At 47.7% G+C, this 23,155-nt stretch overlaps 1 protein-coding gene across 3 annotated transcripts in view; it reads right to left on the minus strand.

Annotated features, from left to right (window-relative positions):
• LOC133358643 (galactosylgalactosylxylosylprotein 3-beta-glucuronosyltransferase 1-like) overlaps positions 1–23,155 on the minus strand; it is a 48,891-nt gene that overhangs the window by 3,996 nt on the left and 21,740 nt on the right. The window contains exons 3-7 of one of the 3 annotated variants that reach the window (XM_061577031.1): positions 20,701–20,893; positions 19,176–19,434; positions 8,398–8,595; positions 1,987–2,175; positions 303–407 (exon numbers count right to left, since the gene is read on the minus strand). In XM_061577031.1, the coding sequence (XP_061433015.1) occupies positions 303–407; positions 1,987–2,175; positions 8,398–8,595; positions 19,176–19,434; positions 20,701–20,893 (944 nt within the window). Of the gene's footprint in view, positions 1–302; positions 408–1,986; positions 2,176–8,397; positions 8,596–19,175; positions 19,435–20,700; positions 21,069–23,155 lie in introns of those variants that run through there. The other 2 variants (XM_061577033.1, XM_061577032.1) reach the window with 2 other exon arrangements.

Genomic DNA, 23,155 nt, shown 5'->3' on the forward strand with positions numbered 1-23,155 from the left:
GGTAGGGTGTTGACTGTTATGTTAGCCGACTATCTGTGTTGTATTGCATTATATTTCTAAGTTTACTAGGTTTGTTTTCTCTTTCATTTGTACCTAATGACGATTGCTTGTGTTGCAATCGAAACGTCGTATGCTATTATATAATTTATATTTTTTTATTTCTACATGACTTTACCGAAAGAACCAAAGAGTAATTCCTGCAGTCACGAAAGCGCCAAATCAAGTTTAGTCAAGATTATCTCTGTCATGCACTGCTTCAATTGACTTATCTGACCAAAATGATTGATCGGACAAGGGCTCACCTTGGTGCAGTTGTCAGCTTTTGGCTCCAGTTGGTCTCTGGTCACGAGTTGCTCAAGAAGGCTGGACTCCTGGTTCCCACTCCTCGCGTGGAAATTGAAGTATGCCTGCGGATGCAATAGGCTACTATCAGCAATAATCTCGTGAAATTTCGAGAGTTTATATTTAAATGTGCAATCAGCATGTGCACAGGAAATTGTAATAAAAAAATTGGGAGTCTGGAACCGGCTGTCCAGACGACACGCGGTGGAACTGATTCACCAGGATTATTCACAAAACGCCTCGATGAGATTCTAGAATGGATCTGCTACTCACAACCGAATTGAACTAGATGGAACCGAATGGCCTCCTCTCTTGTTTTAAATCTTTGTTATTTTATTATGTTTGTAGAAGGGATGTGAGTAGTCTGCTGGGGTAGAATGTGCAACGTGGATAAAACGGGTAGTGGAAACTTGTTGGAGGAAGCGATACGGTAGCCGAGGTTGAGAATGAATGGCAGAGACAACGATTGACATAGGTAGAGATCGCGCTGTCTATAGCTAAGCTATTCAGCTCAGTTATTTCTTTATTGTATCACTTAAGGCCCAGTGAGCTATGCAGCTCTTTTCAGAAGCGACCTGGCCACAAATGATAGCTCAATGAAGTTGCTAATTGTGTGGAAATTTACAGCAGTCAGATACTCAAAACACACGTCAAATCTAAATGTGTAGGAAAAAACCGGATGACCCGGAGAAAAATCTACGTGACCACGTACAGAGCACCCAAATTCCAAATACAAAGGAGGTGTCAGGGTCGGGATCGGGATCGAACCCACGACCTCCTGTATACCAGGCGAAGTAGGTGACATCTCGCCACCGTGGCACCCTATGGTGGTAATTGTGAGGAATAATGGGACGAGACAGAATAATGAGAAACATTTATACGTTAGTTGTGGTTGGGGGGTGGTGGTATGACTGGGGTTGACTGGATAGAGTTGGTCAGTCTACAGGGATAAGGTTGGCTGGGAGCTGGGCACAAGACAGATGTGGGGCTCCCATTATGACCTATATGGAAATTATGACTGTGGCATGGAGACAGTGATAGAGAATAAAGGGTTAATACAGCGGCAGGGACACAATCGTTAATTTTCGTGTTGAGAAACAAAACATCTAAGGAGACATCACGTGTCCCTCTCCACATTCAACAAAAAATGTATTTTTTACCCTATCCAATCACTGCCTGTGGAATGTGTGGCCGATGGGATATTTAAAATGGACACTTATTTGGAGGAACATTTGCGGGAAGGAGATTAATTGTCTGCTTAGTTATTATGTTAATCATATTCTCCACAAAGGCATTGATATTTTTGCGTCATGTGTTATGACTCGCGTTTAACCATGCAAAAGTTGCACTGGTTAGCACACTTTTTATGAAATACAATATTTGAGAATTCCACAATTTGTCCATGTCAGCATTTAAACTAAAATGTAATGCTCTAAGTAGGCTACATCCCAAGACTAAAACATATTCATATCCGAAATTTGTGATTGGTCGATCGCCTGAACAAAGTCTACTTGCTCCAGAGGACTCTTGGCGCTCCGAGACTTTTTTTGGGAACGGATGTTTATTGGTGCACGCTGGGCATTCTCACAGATCTGGCAGTAGTATCCTTACCATTAGCTCACAGCACCGGTGTTAGCCACCTACTTTGGAATTCTGCAGGAGTAGGTTCAGGTTGATAGCAAAGCCGGCCATGTCGATGGCGAATGATCGCGTGGGGTCGTATGCAACCTTCCAGCCGGTGACCACGCCATTGGCACCCACCACTACAGATTCGTAACGCATGCCGCCCACAAACGCCACGGGCCACACAGACACATTTGTAGTGTGTCGCATCTGAAAGAGTGTGGGGGGTGTGGAGGGGGGTGTGCACAGGAGGCAGTGGGGGGAAGGGGGGGGGGAGACGTTTATGTGAAGGATTACATTGCCCGCGAATCTATTTTATTAGAAACAGCATCACCTTATGTACCTTCAGGATTTAAACATTCCACAGAATTATCGGAAACCGTAGGCAGAACTTACTCTTTGGTTCTTTCGGTAAAGTCACGAAGAAAGAAAATAAATTAAATAATGGCATACAACGTTTCGATTGCAACACAAGCAATCATCATCAGGTACAAATGAAAGAGAAAACAAACCTATAGAGAGAGAGGGGGGCAGAGAGAGAGGGGGGGGGTAGAGAAATGACCATGTCAATGAGAGATTTGGAGCTTTCGTGACTGCAGGAAATAATAGAGCAACAACACTAGGACACAGAGAGAGAGAGAAAACACACTTAATCAAATAAACTTAGCAACATTTTGAAATGCTAAGTTCGTTTGATTAAGTGTGTTTTTTCTTCTAGATTTGAAGCTTTCGTGACTGCAAGGATTCATACTCTTTGGTAAGTCACGTAGGTTAAAAAATAAAACAAATAGATTAAATGACGACGTTTCGGAGGCAACACAAGCTTCCATCTTCAGGTGAAACCGTCAGAGCAAAATTGCTGTATCAAGTGAAGAAAAGTCCCAAGAGGCACGACCTTATATACTTCTATATTTGAAGCTTTCGTGACTGCAATGATTCATATTCTTAGGTTTTTTCGGTAAAGTCACGTAGGTAAAAACATTAAAAAGTAAAATAAAATAAAAAATCACGACGTTTCGGAGGCAACACAAGCTTCCGTCTTCAGGTGGTACCGTCACAGCCACGACAGCTGTATCAAGTAAATGAGAGATTGTAGGAGCTACCACTCCGTTTATATAATGGTTGGAGAAGGTGGTGGGGCAAGGGCCGCATACTTTTTATTAATATGGTAAGGTGAGGCTTAAGACTAAGAATAGACTGCATAACAAAGGCTGAGCCTTTGTTATGGAGAGGTGCGGTTTGTGACTCAACCTGTGAGAGGGAGACCACCATAAACATGGTAAAACAGTAGTGGTTGTCTGTCAAATAAGATTGGCGAATGTGTAGTTAAATCTTTTTTTGCGTGGTTAATCACATCTTTCCAATGATTACTCAGTTTGTAACCGTCATCACGGTTGAAATTATGTCTGTGTTTGTATATTTGTATGGCTTCGTGTACAAACCTTTGATGGTAGCCAGGAGGTTTGCAGAGAACCTTGGTCTCGGAAAATACAATTTCATGAGAGCCCACCGAGTTGTAGCAATGATCGGCAACGGCCGAGGAATCAGTTCTGCGTGTTTCAGATCTGACTTGTGCTCGCGGACACGATCAGAAACATGACGTTTCGTTTCTCCAATGTAGCAATCACCACAAATACAACTCAATTTGTAGACTCCAGGATACTGTAAGTCAGGAACGACATCCATTCCATCTGTGAAGGATGTCGTTCCTGACTTACAGTATCCTGGAGTCTACAAATTGAGTTGTATTTGTGGTGATTACTACATTGGAGAAACAAAACGTCATGTTTCTGATCGTGTCCGCGAGCACAAGTCAGATCTGAAACACGGCAGAACTGATTTTTCGGCCGTTGCCGATCATTGCTACAACTCGGTGGGCTCTCATGAAATTGTATTTTCCGAGACCAAGGTTATCTGCAAACCTCCTGGCTACCATCAAAGGTTTGTACACGAAACCATACAAATATACAAACACAGACATAATTTCAACCGTGATGACGGTTACAAACTGAGTAATCATTGGAAAGATGTGATTAACCACGCAAAAAAGATTTAACTACACTTATTCGCCAATCTTATTTGACAGACAACCACTACTGTTTTACCATGTTTAGTGGTGGTCTCCCTCTCACAGGTTGAGTCACAAACCGCACCTCTCCATAACAAAGGCTCAGCCTTTGTTATGCAGTCTATTCTTAGTCTTAAGCCTCACCTAACCATATTAATAAAAAGTATGCGGCCCTTGCCCCACCACCTCCAACCATTATATAAACGGAGTGGTAGCTCCTACAATCTCTCATTTACTTGATACAGCTGTCGTGGCTGTGACGGTACCACCTGAAGACGGAAGCTTGTGTTGCCTCTGAAACGTCGTGATTTTTTTATTTTATTTTACTTTTTAATGTTTTTGCCTATGCGACTTTACCGAAAAAACCTAAGAATACCTTATATACTGGTTAAGGGGGGGGGGGGGAGCCAGGATGGGTCGCGGGAGAGGAGGAGTTGTGAGATGGTCAGTACTGCTGCTGGAACTGAGCCTTTGTAATGTAGATGGCAGAAGTAGATAAGCAAGCTAGGATTAAACCGCCTTTTGTTATGCTGCTGGGTGGGTAAAATTCAAAGCAGGTAACTAAAGTGTGTCCTCGTGTTGTAGTATTTCCTGCAGTCACGAAAGCTCAAAATCTCACATTGACATGCTAATTTCTCTACCCCCTCTCTCTCTATTTAAGGCCTCGACACAGAGGCGTTGTTTCTCTGTGTGTCTATGTGTTATCTCTATCTGCTTATGTGTCTGTCTATATCCGGCAAAAACAATTCCCTACCTCCTCGTGGTGCTGGACGGGCAACATTGTCGTGGACAGTGCTGTGGGGGGGAGGGCCAATTCCGATTGGCCTTTCCCCTCAGGGCGTTTGTAACCACCACAGCGGCTAAATAGGGGCTATGGACGGGTGCAAGGGGCTGGTAACCCGTCCACCTTCAATAAATTACCACAAAACCACGTAAAAAATAGCTAATTAATAAGCATGTGCCGGAGGCCCCGGGGGGACAGGCAACTATGACGTCTCCTGGTCAGACCCCATTTGGCGGAGCCAGGGGATTGAATCTTTCCCCTCGTAATGTTCAAACGCTCAATGCGGAGGAGTTGCTGCACTCCTCTGTTGGGAGCTGGAACGGTACCGTCTGGATCTCTGTGGTAATCAGGAGGCCCGGTGGACCAGCTCTGGCTCCTGCAATCATGAGGGGTGGACAGTCCTCTACTCGGGGCAGGAGACTACCAAACAACAGGGAGTGGCTCTTCTTCTGAACAAAAATAATGAAGGGGGTGTGGGAGTGTGGCGGTGAGGTGTGGGAAGTTGTAAGCCCCAGGCTACTTTGGACTCGCCTTCGTATCAACCAGAAGCGAGGAGTGGTGGTCGTGGTTACTTATGCCACCACCTAAGATGAACATCTGTGGAGGGATGCAGGCAGGGCCGATGAGTCAGACGCCTTCTAGGACCTCCTGTCACAGGTGTTAGCTAAAGTGGCCCCTCGGGATAGAGTCATCTTGTTGGGTGACTTCAATGCCCGAGTTGGTCATAATGCTGACACCTGGTCTGGAGTGATTGGAAGACATGGGCCAGATCAGCTCAATAACAACGGTAGGAGGCTGCTAAATTTTTGTGCAACCCATGGGCTTGTAATTACCAACACGCTCTTCCGGCATCGGCACATCCACACAACATCATGGATGCATGCCGGGTCCAAGCAAGAACATCTGCTGGACTATATAGTGACGGAACAGCGGTTACGCGCCCATGTCCTTGACACCAGGACCTACCGTGGAGCTGATCTGCTCTCTGACCATCGACTTCTCATCTGTACGATGCGCCTGTCATTCTTCCACTCCGGTGGTGGGTGTACACCCAGGACCCCATGCAAACCTAAGGTGGCCTGGTCTCAGCTAGCTGATAAAAGTTGCAAGCGAGAATTTCATCATCGCTTGCGGCTGGGGTTGGCATCGTCCCCCACTCCTCCAGTTGTCGAGGGTAAATGGGCGAGGTTTAGGACTGTGACTCAGGCAGCTGCTATGGATGCTTTGGGAATGCGGTCCAGACCTCCCCCAGAGAGCCTTGAGGCGCTGCAAGGATAGGTGGTGGTCGTGGGTTGCTGAGGAGATGGAGTCTGCCTCAATGGCCCGCGATTACAAATCCCAATTTAATTCCATAAAAAAGTAACCTTTGTGTGTCTCTGTATTATCTCTCTCTGCTTACGTGTCTGTCTATGTCTCTCCGGTTCTGTATTTCATCTCTCTTAAATTTAGCAATCTTTGGAAGAACGTAATCAACCAGGTAGGGTGTTGACTGTTATGTTAGCCGACTATCTGTGTTGTATTGCATTATAGTTTTAAGTTTACTAGATTTTATATTCTCTTTCATTTGTACGTGATGATGATTGCTTGTGTTGCAATCGAAACGACGTATGCTTTTATTTAATTTATTGACCTAGTCAAGGCCTATAATACCATCAGTAGGCCTGGGCTAATGAGTTGTTCTTCGTGCTTTCGGAGACCCTGACCCTCTGCTCACGATCATTAAGGACCTTCATGATGGTGAGCGGGCCTGGTTAAAACTACATGGCCGGGAGTCGGAGCCATTCCCTGTTCACCCTGGGGTGCGACAGGGATGTTCTTTGGCTCCCACATTATTTAACATATTTTTCAACCACGTAGTTCGTGAAGCCTTTGATGGCTGTACCAGAAGAATTTCCATCTGGTACAGATACAATGAGAAGCTGATCGATGCCCGGGTGTAGTTAAGGGATTGCACCCTATTAGTCAACCATGTTATGTATTCCGATGATTCGGTAATTGCCGCTCATTCAGAGGAGGAGTTGGAGGCACTGCTGCTGAAACTGGAGCGTGCCGCTAAGAGGTGGGGCCTTACCATCAGCCCCACCAAAACTATGCACCTTCCTGGGTATTTTGTACCATCAGGCACTCCACCCCCACAATTCCCAATCGGTGATGGGGCAGTTGTGGAGAGAGTGGAGAGTTTCCCATACCTGGGCAGTGTGCTCATGACTGGCTCCGGTTTGACAGCAGAGGTCTCACTCAGAATCAGTCAATTGGCTTTGCCTTTTCATCGGTTGCATAACGCTGTGTGGAAGCTACCTGGTCTGTCACTCCGCACAAAACTTCAAGTCTTGCCCACGGTCATTCCCTCCCTTCTCTACGCTTGCGAAACGTTGACCCCCCTAATGGAGCATCTTCACTGATTGGAAACATTTAGGCTGGCCTGCCTACGATCCATCCTGGGTTTAACCAGGCTGGATTGTGTGAGGAGCTCACAAATCCTTGAAAGATCTGGGTAAAGTCCCATCGGTGAGCTCCTCCGGCTGGCAAGGCTGCGTTGGCTGGGTCATGTAGCCCACATGCCCAGTCACCGCATGCCTAAACAGCTTTTGTTCGACCGAATAGAGTGGGCTAAATGGGCGCGGCATGGGCTAGAGAAGAGATGGAGTGATGTGGTACAGGAGGATGTGGAGCTGAGTGGACTTGCCGATGACTGGTACCAGCGGTGTCAAGATCGGCCTCTGTGGAGGAGGCTCGTGAAAGACGCTGATGGGCAATTGGAGGCAGTCGCCCTCCAACAACAAGGGAGGGTGGAGGAGTGACACTCACAACAACGAGCGGAGCGCAGGGTGGCTAAAGCACAGCAAGTTGGCACTGTAGGGGGCACAGGTGGTGCATAAACCAGTTGTCTCAGTCAGTCGACCCGTGGCACCTGGGTCTGCCCCGTGACCTCATGCCAGCGGGCGTTCGGCACTTCACGTGACCTCAAGGTGCACATAGCCTGGCACAAGCGTCGTTGTGACGTCACAGTCACTTAGTGGCGAATGGCGGTTTTTGTTGTGTTTGTGTTTTGTCTCTCTCTCAAATTTATCAACCTTTGTAAGAAAGTAATCAACCAGGTAGGGTGTTGACTGTTATGTTAGCTGTCTCTATGTGTTGTATTGCATTATATTTCTAAATTTGCTATGTTTGTTTTCTCTTTCATTTGTACCTGAGGGTGATTGCTTTTGTTGCAATCAAAACGTCGTATGCTATTATTTCATGTGTTTTCTTTCTACGTGACTTTACCGAAAGAACCAAAGAGTAATTCCTGCAGTTACGAAAGCTCCAAATCAAGTTTGAACCATTGGCAGAGTTTGACTTCTATATTTGGGAAGGCGGGGGCAGGGGTTTGCTTTGTTCCTGACATTAGGAATCGCGGGTGCATATGACGAATTTATTTTTTATATTAATTTTAAACTACTTAAAATGTATTAATAGGTGTCCAATTTGGAGGGGTGTTGCCACCCTCATGCCAAAACTCCGCATATGTCTTTGACCAACAATTCATTCAGTACATGGTACAACCACCACACCCTACAGTATGCGAAACGAACTTCACCTCCTCAAAAATGTCCATGCTGTAGGTGTTGTCGTCGTCTGCAAAATAGACGACCCCGTTCAGAGCCCGAGGATCCAAGCCAGATTCCCCGGTGGAATCGTGAGACCTAGACCGGTTGCCATACATCTCCCTGAGCCAGCGCAGAGCCTCGTTCCTCTGGAACGTGCCTCTTGGAAAAGAGGAGCGGCTTCTATGGGGCTGAGAGCAGGAATTTATTTACGTTTAAAAAAAATTATTTCACCTTGATGCATGATACAGAACAGATGGTTTAGTGGCTGCGAGACTGTGCAGTGGGAAGGACGGCTTTCGCTCTTTCACTCTTCTCGCCCCTCCTTCACTGGAACAAACTTCTCCACATTAAGCAGTCACCTTCGCTCAGTAGTTTCCACTCTTCACTCACAACTCACTTATTGTTTTCTAGCTCACCCACGACCCCCTTAATGCCCCCCTTGTAACACCATCGTTACTGTTCCCTCTTCATATTCTCATTGTATGGCCGTGATTCATTTCCCATTCATTTGAACCAATCATCATTTATTGTCATCAATTTCGCTTTCACCGAATTCACGCATCATCACAGATTCGTCCCCATTGCTTGCTCTCGTCTATTTTATTCACCTGATTTCCACCACTACATTCACACACGATATTGTACCGTTCCTAATTATCTGCAAAGCTTATCGGTTAAGGCGCTATATAAATTATGCTCAGATAACAAATGCGGTCGAGTTTTTGCTCCCTGCCTTAAAATCAGACTGACCAGCGTGGGTAAGTATGGCAAAAGAGCCCCTCCACGACCCGCGTGGCATAGAGGCCCTGATCTAGCAGTGGATTGACACAAAACGACGCACATGTAACCAATTAAGGCACAATACGGAGATGTACGAATATATTTTTTAGTCGTTTAACCAATCTCATTCGCGCTATTGTCGATGTTTCTGTTCGGTTTGTACAGCTTTGTTCTCTCTGTGAGTTTAAGTTTAACATGAGCACACAGTTTGCATGCGGTCTTCAGTACAGAAGACTCTTGACTATCTGCGTACGGTTTATCCGATATGTGTATTAACCGAGCATCTGAGGTTTTGACAAATTAATAACTCATGGATTTTCCCAAAGCCCAAATGAGTAATCTAAACAGTTTTACATTGTTATTTTTGGGAACGTTTCTTACAAGTCACGAGCTGAACAAATATGTGCGAAATCCACGTGATTACCTCTACAGTACAGTAGTTGCATATCTTTACAACAGTGGGTAGAGTTTGATTCATGTTGATTTACGTGGCTCTGCTATCCACTTACTGGGTGGAATCTTCTGTGCCGTAGCAGAAAAGTGTTATCGCTGAGCACGCCCCATCGCTTGGTCGTTAGATAATTAGTATTCGTTCTAAATCTAAAACGTAACAAATTGAAATTGTTAGTGAGTGATTTATCCCATCATCTATTTTGTGAGTTTTAATTTACTAAACTGCGTGATGGCAGATAAACGGAAGCATGTTGTTTAAACATGAATTGGTAAACATAATTTATGCCCATAATCGTATTTTTGGGATAGATAAATCACGATTTTTAATTATCCGCAGCCGTCCTCCCCATCGTTAGCACGGATAATCGAGAGTCTACTATAATTGAAAACGTCGCCCCCTTAAGCAGAATACTTTATCCGTGTATTTGTGAGCTTTGCGCAGCCCAGGGCAGTGAAACACGTGAGAGGAGTCTCTCATTAGCCTTTGCAATAATAACATATACTGACACGTATAATGCACATGCTGTCAGCTACACGAAAAATTATCACACAACTCCCAGGCCGCTACTTGCTTCGGTAGACATTTCACAAATGGTTATTGAGCATTTAAATTAAATATACATTAATTATATATGTACATCATGCAAATGTGCGTCTGCGGTCTGCCTGGCTAGTATGTAACTTCCCTTTCTCCGACATTCATGGCGTGCGTCAGGCAGGCAGACAGAAATCCAGGCAGGAAGCCACCCAGACCACTTTTTTATAATATCGTATGAAGTATTATATACTCTTTGAATCTTTTGGTAAAGCCCCGTAGGTAGAAAAAATTATAGATCACGATGTTTTGATCACAACACACGCAATCGTCATCAGGTGAGACAAATACAGCAGGAGAACTGCTGAGGCAGGAGAAATATAGCGAAAGAGCTGCTGCAACAAGAGGTTATATAGGTTTGAGGTGGGCTCAACCCAAGGGTAAATGGGCGGAGCTAGAGATACAATTTGCATGTAAATGTAAGAGATTAGCATGTCAATGTGAGACGGCTCCAGACACAGCGGTTGTGTTAATGAGAAGATTAGCATGTCAATGTCAGAGAACCCGGCAACAAAAAATCAACAAATCGAGGCCATCCCAAATATACAATATATAAAGTGACGAACGGGGGAAGGGGACAGAAGTACAGAACTGTAATCGGCAAAACGCAAAGGAAGAGAGATATAAGAGAGGATAAGGAGAGAAAAAAAACAATACGCAGTAATACGCGAAACCTCAGGACCCCCTCCAGCACAAGCATCTCCCACTCTCACCGTGTAACAACACCCGCAAGCACAATAAAGGCCAGGTTCAGCCAATGACCAATACGACATGCCAAGTCCTACAACCAACTGATGGTGTTGGAGTGTGTGTGTATGGGGGTCGCGAAAACAGAACAGTCTTTGATCGAGTCCTTGTGGCCGGGCCCCCAGGTGAGGTAGGCGTACTCTCCCTGGGGGTCCCGGGGGGAATTTGAAAATGTCCCGTCGAACCCAGCTCCTCATGAAGAGCATCGGCTGGGTAGACGGGCCTTCCGTTCCCATAACTTGAGAAGACAGGTGGCGGCTTGGGAGACGTTAAACGCGCGTAACCTGAGGACAGGATCAAATTACTCCCCTGAGGACCAACCTCAGCGGGTACACACCTCAGCTTGCCCGACACACCCGACACTCGGCCCCTGCATAGTGGAGATGAGATGAATTAACGTGGCACGATGAAAGGCTTGAGGCGAGAGGGACGTACAAATCAACTCAGTCGACCCCAGTGAATTTGAACATACTGGGGCCAAACGACCCGAATCATATCAACCGGCCCCCTCCAGGGTTTAAACAATTTGGATGACATACCCAACGGTATTTGGGAACAGTGCAGACAGGCTCTGTCACCTGGAGCCCACTCATGTCCAGAAAGACAAAAAACCCTCAGCCATTCATTTGCCAATTGGTGCGAATGGGAATTTTCCCTGGAAGCCTCGCGCGCTTCCGAAAGCCTCTGAAGGATGAGGTGCTTGGCTCAGCTCATAATTGGACATCAATGGGGGGGTCGTGTTCTCTCCTGTACATTAAAAAAAATGGTGGATGCGTGAGGGGCCATTCTGTAGGCAGCCAGGACCCCGGGAATATTCAAGTCCCAGTCAAGCTGGGACTCGCTGACCTCAAGGCTCCGTCTGGGGGTGAAGAAAATGTTTTACCCTGATAGGGGCCCCCTTGTCCATCACATAGCTGTTGAGGAATGCCTTGGTGATGGCCGCCGCCAACTGCTTGGGAAGCAGCCAGGCAATCGGCCACCATGAAAAATATTCGACGCCCATCAGTAAATACTTATTCCCACGAGGGGTGGTTGGAAATAGACCAAGGATATCAAGACCGACCAGCTCATGTATGCGGGAAACTCCGAATTGATTGCAAAGGTGGACAACAGAGTTTAGACGGGGGTTTCCGCCGTGCGCACTGCACACACCCTTTCAATACATTACTGACATCCTCCGCCATGCCGGGCCAGAAGAAGTCGAGCTTAAGTGTGGATAGTGTCTTATGCACACCCAGGTGCAGCAGTAGTTTGTGCATCACCCAGATGATTTTCCCCCGCGGGCAGTGGGCACCACAATGTTGTAACGGCGCAACCCACCGTCCCAATGCATGAGCAATCTGCCTCTGAGGATGACAGAGGCTACACCCCATCGAATCCCATCCCTGTCCACCCCCTTGGAAGCGTCCCCACTCCGCATGGTACAAGCCAATAACGGCGTCACGCGCCTCTGGACCGTCGGCTTCACCAGAGGTGTCAACCTTGGCCGACGCTGCAAGGGGAGGGTGCGAGTCCTCGGCAGGTGTCTTACAGTGCCCCGAGCCCAAGAAACATCTGCACCCGTCGCTTGTTGGTAATCACGACAGGGCATCCACGTTCGTGTGTTGGGTACCTTTGCATTAGGAAACAGTAAAAGAATAGTCCTACAGGACTTCCAACCAACGTGAAAGTTGGCCGGACGGCTGTTCAATATGCAGCACGTACTATAGTGCTTCATGGTCAGAGCACACCTCAAAGCATCTGCCATGAAGATAGAGGCGATACTGTTGCACAAAACAAAAACAATAGTCAAAGTTCCTGGCGTGTAACACAGTACGTTGTTCGGCAGGAAACAGCACTCTGCTGCCATATGCTACAACACTCTGCGCACCATTAACTACTTGAGACAGAACAGTACCAATTCCGGTGTTGCTAGCATCCGTGTCAAGGACGAACGGCAAGGAAAATTCGGGGTATCGGAGGGGAGGGGCGTTCACCAAGCCATCATGGTGCAAAATAAATTAGGCCTACTCCTCCTCCCACCAATGTAACTTCTGACCCTTTGCCATTAGGGCGTGGAGAGGTTTGGCGATAGTGGCGAACCCGGCGACAAAACAGCGGTAATTGGATTCAAAACCAATTAAACTCCGCTCCTCCCCCCACCGACCTGGGGGTCGGTCAAGAACGCACACAAGCGTTGCTGTCCGGGTCCGTCGCTATCCCTAATTCACTGACTATGTGGCCAAGGTACTGAACAGAATTTCGGAGCAGGTGACACTTCTGGTGTTTAAATTTGAGGATCGCTGCACGCATCTTAATAAAAACAGCACTTAACTGTTCCAGATGTTATTTAAATATACCACTAAAAACTATAACATCGTCCAAATATATCAGGCACGAGTTCCACTGGACGCCAGCTAGAACCAGTTCCATAAATCGCTAGAATGTAGCCGGAGTAGAGTGAAGACCCATCGGAAGCGGATTTAATTCAAACTACCCTTGTGGTGTACGAAATGCTTTCTTAGGCTTAGAGGATTCATCTCGGGGCAACTGCCAAAATCCGGATAGGAGGTACAGAGTTGAAAAATAATGGACTCCTGCTAGAGCATCCAGGGAATCGTCCATTCGAGGAAGGGGATACGCGTCAACCACAGAGATCTTATTAAGCTTTTGGAATTCATATTCTTGGTTCTTTCGGTAAAGTCACGTAGAAGGGAAATAATAACATAATAAAAATAAAACATCATAAAATAATTCTCACGACGTTTCGGCCACAACGCAAGCAGCCGTCCTCAGGTGAGGAACAGGTCTGTCAGAAAGACAGCGTCTGAATGGGCACCACCAGGCTTGGAAGCATATATTTAAGCTGGGTTGGAGGGGGGGAAGAGGCGCCTTGACAAATTAATTTGCATATCAAGAGGAATTTAGCATATGGTAAATGCAGATATGGGACTAGTCACTAATTATGGAATGCGTAGGAGGTGGGTGGGGGGGTTTCAAAGTCATATTATGCCCGTGCATTATGCAGTATGCAGGATTAGCAGCATCAAAGGTAGGGAGTAGGGTTCGCAGTAATAGAGGGAAGGAATATTAATAGTAAGGAGCTGCAGCAGCTAAACCATCACGTAAATAAACTAAAATATAAACTACATCAGTATCATCAATATACTAAATATACTCTCCAATAAGCTGAGCTACTAACAGTAAGTCATACATTACAGTTCTATGTTGCAAAAAATATAATATGCCTCCAGCTAAACTTTTTTCTCTTACATCACACGGGTCTACCCCGTACTATATACTGCCATAGACAAACCCAACATTAAATTACATACTGCATTACTATACACCACCCTATACCTTAGACTATACATTGTAATATTACACTATGTATTATTCTACCCACCCTACTGTATACCACACTGCTGTATATTCACTATACAATTACGATACTATATATTACCTTATACATTATATTAAACATTACACTTTTATACTATTTATTATTATACAATCTGCTATACACTATACCATTGACCGTCGCGTGAAAGGTACTAAGAGGAAGCAACGAAATATGTCAATGGGAGAGTGGTGGTAGGAGACTTGCAGTGGAGCAAAGAATCCATTTCCTGCGGAGAATAAAAGATATATAGTCAATGCCAGTGAGTGGACTGCGGACTGAAAGTCACCGTAAACGTGAACACAATCAGTTAAGATCCGAAATGGTTTATTACGTCCTTCCAATGATTGCTGAGCCAGAATCCATCTTCTCGGTTGAAATTGTCTCTTTGTTTGTATATGTAGATCACTTCATGAACGAATCTCTCATGGTAGCCAGATGGCTTGCAGAGAACCTCTGTCTTGGAGAAGTCTATGTCATGTGAGCCCACTGAATTGTAACAGTGATCTGCCACGGCTGAGGTGTTTGTCCTACCGTGTTTCAGGTCTGCTTTATGTTCACAGATGCGGTCCGAGACATGTAGTTTGGTTTCTCCAATGTAACTGCTACCACAGAGGCAACTTAGTTTGTAGATGCCAGGGTACTGTATGTCTGGAACCACATCTTTTACAGACGGGACCAGATCACGGATTTTATGTACTGTGTTGAATCGGACCTGGATCTTGTGTTTAATCAGGATTTTGGAGATCTTTTTTGCGACCACAGCGGCCACGGCACCCACCCTATGGGACAAATCCGACCACTCACTCGGTCAGAGCAGCCAGTCAGCCCGAGCAAAAGCCGTACCCTCATGCCCCGACACACAACGGGAATGAAAACAATCCAAACGCGATGAGTGAGGTGGATTCAGGTGCCGAGTGTGTGATGTGTCACAACTCACCTTTGGATATAGTGCAGTGGAGAACGGTCGGGCGGATTACAATGGTGGTCCGGGGAGGCGTCGTTGTGGCACGCAGCAACCTGACGAGACGTGTCCCGGCAGGCCGCAGTTGTAGCACACAACGAGCATTCTCCCAAGACGAGGAGAGGTCTTTCGCCGTCAAAATTGTTCATCCCGTCGCACCATGGCATCCCCCCACCAGCCTCCGCTTTAGGCCAAATCACAGGCTTTGACGGGCTACACATCTTCAGGTGTATCACACATCTCACAAGGCGGGTACATGCCGCCAACCCCTTGTGTCGTTGCAAAAACAGGTGCGCCTGGATGCATCTTGCAACCTTGAGAGAAGAGAAATCGTCTTTTCGACAGCCGGCAGAATGATGTTGAGGTCCTTCACCAGCGTCAAGAATCTTTCAAGGTCAACTCCGTCATGGTCCATCTTCAGAAATGCAGCCTTCGCTAGCGGGGGCGTCTCGACCTTCCCCCTCGTTCGCGCAGTGAACTTATCGTGAATATTCGACGGCGGTTTGTAGATTGCCACCATCTGCGCAAAGGCTTGTTGGAGCGTGGCTCTCTCCGATGACGTGATAGTGCAAAATGCCGCCAAGGTGTCATCGTCAAGCACAGCAGGCAGCGCTCTCAGCGCCTCCACCTCTGTCCATCCAGCTCGGTCGCAGTTCATCTGGAACTGGCGCTTGAAGGCCACAGAGTCGCCTCCCGCAGCAGAAAATTATTGAACAAAAGGTAGACGTCGCCTAAGGGATGGAATCTCAACAGGCAAATTTGGCACAGTCTCAGATTTGGCGGGCTCTTCGCCCCTCTCCCCAAACAAAATGGCGGCCGCGTCTGCTGGCTGTGCAACGGAGCTTTCCAGGTGGTGGGAAACAGCGATGGGATTGTCAACCCTGCGCAGCTCCGGTGCTCTCTCCTCTACCACTGCCTCTTCGCGGTCGAGCTCCGTGACCATCGCAGCCATGGCCTCGAGGAGTTTCGCAAGGTGGGTGCGGAACGTGCGGCGCTCATTCCTCGACGGCGGTGAGCTGCCGCTGAGGTGGCCGTCGCGATGCTCTGCCAGCAGCACCTCACTCCATTTCTCCAGGGTCGCCATCCCCCGCACTGTCTGAGGAATAACGCCTTTGTCGTCCTCATTGTCCGACAACATCCTGGTACGTAGTCTGCTTCGCGTAAGCATAACTTTTTCGGCCAATCTTTCTGACAAAATAACGTTTGGCCACTTCTGACACGAGTTGTAATGGGTTCAACCGAGTCGCAGACGTAGACTTGGAGGCAACACATTTATTCAGTTCCAACCCACCGGGTAACTTCCCCTTAACAGAATAACAACCTATGGTGGTTACCACCAGGCTAACTTTACTAGTTACAACGTAACTGCTGCTACGGAACGAGACCAACAGCTTCAAGCCCAGGGCCACGTGTTGGAGACTCATAGAATGGAGAATGTCTGCGAAGGTTTCTTCCAGGATGAACAACAACCCCGGTCCCTCTCGGGACCCGACTTATAATCTCTGTGGAGTGGCCAGCTCCGCCCTTGGCCACGTCCACCTTCCAGAATCCTAGGGAAGGATCTGGGTCCCAATCACATGACCACCCCCAGCCCCCTCCTGGGGCCCCTTTGTAGACTTAACTGGTCACGTGTCCTCCCGGGTCAACCAGCGTGCCATGGCCTCGAGTAACCTCATCCTTCGGCCGGCACCCACACATTCTGTCCTGTAGGGTCGGCGCTGCACGTGTAATAAAGGACTCGTTCACTGTGTCTGTCTCCGTTGTCCTTTATTCGGGTTCCTTTACACTTGTCCCACACGGCCCTCGCTCAGAGCCTCTCCGCTCGGCAGCTCGATGCTGCTGTCACTCCCGTAGCCTCTCTCCACTCCGATGCAGCTCCGCTGCTGGTTCCCCCGTGCAGGCCTCCGGCTGCCCTCACTGCAGCCCCACCGCTGCTGCCCGATTCTCCGTGCTTGGTCACCGCTGGCCGACGGTGCCGAGTCTTACTGCCTGTGTGGCGATCTCGCCACTCTCCAACCTCCGCTCTGCGTGGCCTCACTCTATATCAATCCCCAACTCTCCCCCGTCTCTTCCGGTATCTCTCCCTTAAGACCTGATCCCTCTCTCCCACGTGACCTAACTTCTCCCCCCGTGACGTCATATCCGCGAGGCCGTTTACGCCCGCATTACACACGCAAAGCGTGGTGCCATCTAGCGCTATTATTCAGCACTCACCGGGCCCCTCTAGGGCCAGTACTACACCCACACCCCTGTGGTATCCGCGATGTCACTATACCATACGCCGTGCCTCTCTAGGGTGGGCACTGCACGCAACATGTTGACATCCAGCGATGTCACTACATCTGTGGAAGAAAGTGGGCATGGCATTGCCCATAATGGCATGTCTTTCCGATATATAGTCTTGTGGAAAATGAATCGTGGTGTCTATTGCATCGATTCTGCTCAGAGTCGATCCGCCAGCCACGTTAGCGTATCGATTCATCATGGGGTAATCACTATATTGATTGGCGATCCACGGATCGAGTAAACCCATTGAATTGTACTATACAGCTTACCGCGGAACATGTGTTTACGGTAGGTGGTGGTTAATCTTATGCAGGCTCCGACCAAATGCACTGTGGAGTAAATCAATTATTGTATGTTTTATGCCATTATGAAAAGTTATTATTTGTATTCATAAAATGCTGAAATAATTTATATTGTATATGGAATCATTATTAAAGTCGTTACTGATACCCTAATGAAGCCCTCATATCGCTCATAGGTAAAAGATAGCGGTCCCGAATGCATCTCTATTGGAGCGATGTAATAATGGCCTCCTACAGCGCTGTTTCATATAGCGCTCCGTTTGTGACCACCAATGGCTAGGTACGGTGCGAAAGAGGTCCACACCTACCAAGAACGAAGCCTGAGGATTATAGGGGAGATGCCTGTAACTTACAATGCGCTGCGGGAATCTTCCATTATGGCTGATTTCGCATTATTTTGTGTATTACCTGATGTCTTATAATGATAATGTTCTTATATATCCTGCTCATAAGTGCAAGCCCCTTAGATAAAAAAATCGAGGCTCTTGACCAAATAATGTCTGGCTCACAATCGCCACTGGACATGATCATGGTGATGATGAAGAAGTTTGTGTTGTATGATGATGATAGGTGTGTAATGACCAAAAAATTACCCCAAGCCAATGTGCAGCCTACAGGCTATTCGAAGATAAACCAAGGTTTCCATTTGGTGGAAAGAGGCCTCTAGAGGGATCGGGAGGCAAGCTTTTGAAGTGATTGGAGGAAAGGGTCTGAATGAGAATTGGTGGGAAACAAAGTGGAACCCCGAGGCGACGATTGAGATCCGTTAGAGGGGAGGGACAGGGATTGGCTAAGGGAAATACAGTGAGGGAACATTCGAGGAAGGGAAGTGGAACGATATAAAAGGGCAAAGCACAAGAGGAGGAGACGTTCGAGGGAAAGTACAGCTTCAAGATCAAGCACCAAGTGCGGACCAAGATTGTGTTGCGTAAAAAAATAGTCGCTCCTAGTACTTCGTCATCCGACTCATTACAGGTGTACACTGAACAAGAAAGACACTGACGGCCCAGCCACATTGCACATAGAAACATTACAGACAGTTTTGCTCATGTTCATCAGTGTTCATGAGCTGAAAATGTTATGTATAATAATGTTAGATAGAATAAGAATAATGCTGCTAAATATTGGTGTCACGTGTTTGTATTTTATGTTTTGTGTCTATCACATTGGAGGCATTTGTACAATCGTTTGACCAAGATGATTATCAAGCTGATGATGATGATCAAGCTTATAATGATTATGATCGAGCTGATGTTGGTCACCTTAAGGGGGTCCTGTTTAGGTGTCTCCATGTGCAGGTGGGTGTAGGATAGCGGCCAGGCGTTGCGGAGCACGGCGGAGACGAGAGCCGAGGGCGCGGGCGCATCCTCCACGACCAGCCAGTGCAAGTTGGGCACCAGGGCCATGGTGTGCGAGAGGCGCGTGAGATCCGCTTTCTGTGTGGCGCGAGCATACGTGGGGGTCACGGCGAAGATGACGGGAAGAGCGGGGTCCCAGCGAGAAGTGCAGAGCCTCCTCCACCTAATCACCACCACCATCAGCACAAACATAATCACCACCATCACCACAATAACTACCATCACTGCAATCACCACCATCACCACAATCGCCACCACATGACCACCAACCCGATGAACAACAATCACCGTTCCCCACTAAGTGGTGGTGATGTCACCACGGCGCTTTTGCCTGTCTCGGTTAGTCAACTTTCAGATGGTCAATGAAGCGGAATTTTTTTCCATCAAATTTTTTCGAGTAATCAGAAACTATTTTTGATGGGCATGTAAACGATGTGCACGGACTCACAGCCTCGTGTCTATAGTCCTGTATGCTATGTGGCTACCACATTGCTGGGAGGAGCTGGCAGGATATTCCTCTGTCAGCTGCACCTACTGTCACATAACCAAGCCCACTTGATCACGAGCCCAGTCTACACGGAGGGGTCTTGCTTTTCCTGACGTCGGCCCGACCTACTTCTTCATAAGCCCTACCGACGTCTCTTTCAACTTGGGAAGCCCCTGGAGCTTTGCACTTTTAAATCGAGATGGAAAATTAATTTCTGAAAAACTGCGTTTTCTGTTTAGTTTGTTGACCTTTCCCTGCACCTCCGAATAGCACGGTTAGTTGAGTACGGTGCAAAAGAATTTCAACATGCATACATACAGACATGCAAACAACTTCACACACTTCTCGTGCAACACTACCCCTTGACCATCATAATGAGTTTAGGCATGACACCAGGTGATGTTCAAAACTCGCACAAAAAATATCGGATTTTTTTTTAGATAGTAACTCTGGCTACTGTGACAGCCATTCTAAAAAGGAGACTGCACTCAGCCAAAAAGCATACTCTCTTTGCATACATTATGACAGCATGATAATTTGTCGAATGCATTGCCCCTCTACAACCCTGACCCTTCTCTTTTGACCATGCAACTTATTTAATGGTTAATATCTATGGAACCATTGTGCCAGCATAAAAACTGATGAAAAAATTGGAATAGCTTTGACCCTTTCTGGCAATAAAACAGGTGTTAAGATGTTCAAACACCAAATCGATAATGCTTTGCAAAAGGTATATATTTTGGTGGTTGAACATCTTAGCACCTGAATGGTTAATGACACCCGTTTAAAAAAAATAAGTCCTACGTTTTTTTTCTGAGTACACCAAAATAAGTGCGTTTCTGCAGTGCACTAATTGGGGCCCTTTGCATCAATGACTCCCACAAGCATTGACATGAGCTGTTATTTGATTCAGTGGAAACTGTGATACTGAACATGTTGTACCTTTTTCTGGAAGTGTCGATGCTATTCGTGTCGTCATCATCATGAAGGTCTGTGTCATTTAAACCATGTGGTGGGCTGCTTTTTATTCTCCGGGGAAACATCTCCTGCCTCCCGGAAAAATCTTCATCACCAACTTCATACGTGCCGAGGTCATCGCGTAGCCGCGTATTACACTGGGGATTTTTTCCTTTACCTGTGAACGCATTTACAGAACGTGGAGCTCAACTTTCACAGCAGGTGGTTATTGTAGATTTTAGTTTTTTTATCCCTCTGCCGTGTGCTCATTTTGACAAACAGGTCCCGCAGATATAATGTCAAGCCTCTAAAAGACAAATTGCCACGAGACTAGAGATGGTATCCAGCACCTCAGGCATGTTACAATGTGGTCATTATTTAGTCCCAGCAAGAGATCATCGTTGCAAGTCTACTACTCCACGACCTCAGTATGTTATGATAACTTTGAAAGATATCTAGACACAAGCTGAAATTTAAAAGATCAACTTTTCTGTAATATAATTTCAGGCAAACGGGCGTATTGGCGGTACACTGGTGCACCATAACACAAACCGGGCCTCATTAAACAGATCCAAAATCTAAATTTGAAACGACATTCGTGTTCAGACTGCTTCGACATCACAATAACTGATTTTGTTGACGCACCAACACCACCCCGCATAATTTTCTGACCGGGGTTGCAAATCGCGGGAAAATAAATTTAATTGCGAATAATGGGATTTTTTTAAACACAGTACTTGTTCATGTGTAGAGTAGTATGACGATGTGATGTCATGAGTGCTGTGAGGCACGATGACGTCATGTCACGGGAGCTACTTATTGGGGACCCGGTGACGAAAGCAGGGTCTCGATTTAAAGCTTTCGTGACTGCAGGGATTCATCTTCTTGGTTCTTTCGGTAAAGTCACGTAGAAGGGAAGTCACGTAGAAGGGAAGGACGGCTGCTTGCGTTGTGGCCGAAACGTCGTGAGAATTGTTTTATTATGTTTCATTTTTATTATTTTATTACTTCCCTTCTACGTGACTTTACCGAAAGAACCAAGAAGATGAAAGCAGGGTCGTTGTGGGAGCCCGGGTTTTGTTTTCTCTCTCATATTCCAATTGTGTTATTGGTTTTATGTTATGAAGAATTATTTCAGAATTCTCACGGAGTATAAAAAAATAATAATTTAGGTGATCTTTTCATTATCATGGAGGAGGGAAGGGAGTCTCATGATCTTTAAGAGATTATGTCTGTCTCTGCTCCTTCTTTGTGTAGAGGAGTAGAGGAGAGTGGTGGCGTCGTGTGCGCTGTCTGGTGCGGTGACCTCACGGGACGTGGGGTCGCACGCGCTGGGCAGTGCACGTGACATCACCCCTCCGAGGGTATATAAGGGAGACCCCGTAACGTAAGCGGGGTCACTGGAGGAACGGGGATAGTGGAAGGGGTAAAGAGGGAACCAGGGATAGTGATAAGTGTTAATAAACCCTGGCGGAAGCCCCTAACTCAACCTCCGTCTCCGAGTACCTCCGTCTACGATACAACAACTGGTGTCAGAAGTTTACACCGTTGCCAACATGTATAAAGCGGGCGCACGGCGTAAGAACCCACCGGCACATGACTTGGAGGGTGCCGAAGGCGGAGAGGAGGCTCCAGCAGTGACCCCGGAGCCCGGGACCCCAGTGACGGTCGCCATGGAGACGAGCGGGCCGGAGCGGGAGGAGTCGGCTGCGGGGAGTGCCAGCTCACCGCCGCCGCCAGAGACGGAGAGCGTCCCCGCAGCTCTGCTGCAGCAGCTCCTGCAGGCGGTGGGGCAGCTGACCGCCAGGTTGGCCGAGGTGGAGGCGCGGACGCAGCCAACCGCCCCGCACGCGGGACGGGAGCAACTGTCAACTGCCAACGTTGAAAGCGCCGCAGTTTTCCCAGCGACCGCTCCACCGGAAATGGCCGCCATTTTGGCTGCGACGCAATCCGCGGCGGCCATGTTGGCTCGGGAGCCATATGCGGCCGCTGCTACGGCTGCCATGGCGACCGCGACGCCGCGTCTCTCCACCGACGCGGCCGGGATTTCTCGGCACGCCGCTCCTGCGAGACCAGCCGCCGGCGACGACACGGCTCTACATCAAGCTGCGCCCGCCGGGGGGGCCCAGGGTAAGTACGCGCGTGCCGTCCTCGCCGGGCCGCCGGGGTGGGCAGCGGCGGCTGCTGCTGCCCCGTACATCGCTGTGCCGCCGGAATGGGCCGCGGGTGCTGCCGCGGCTCAACCTGTCGCTGCGCTCACGGGGCCGGCCACCGGCGATGCCGCGGCTCTGCACCTCGCCGTGCCTGCGTCCCTTCTCATGGATGACGCCGCGGCTGCGTGTTATTCCGCCGCGTCTTCGGCGTGGCCCATGGAGGCTGCAACGCCGTTGTGCCTCGCCGCGTCGTGAGAGGTTGCCGCGGCTGCGGCCGCTGTCCCGCA

This window comes from Lethenteron reissneri, chromosome 63 (genome assembly GCF_015708825.2).
Source record: "Lethenteron reissneri isolate LAM-NWPU_2019-01 chromosome 63, ASM1570882v1, whole genome shotgun sequence".
Classification (NCBI taxonomy): domain Eukaryota; kingdom Metazoa; phylum Chordata; class Hyperoartia; order Petromyzontiformes; family Petromyzontidae; genus Lethenteron; species Lethenteron reissneri.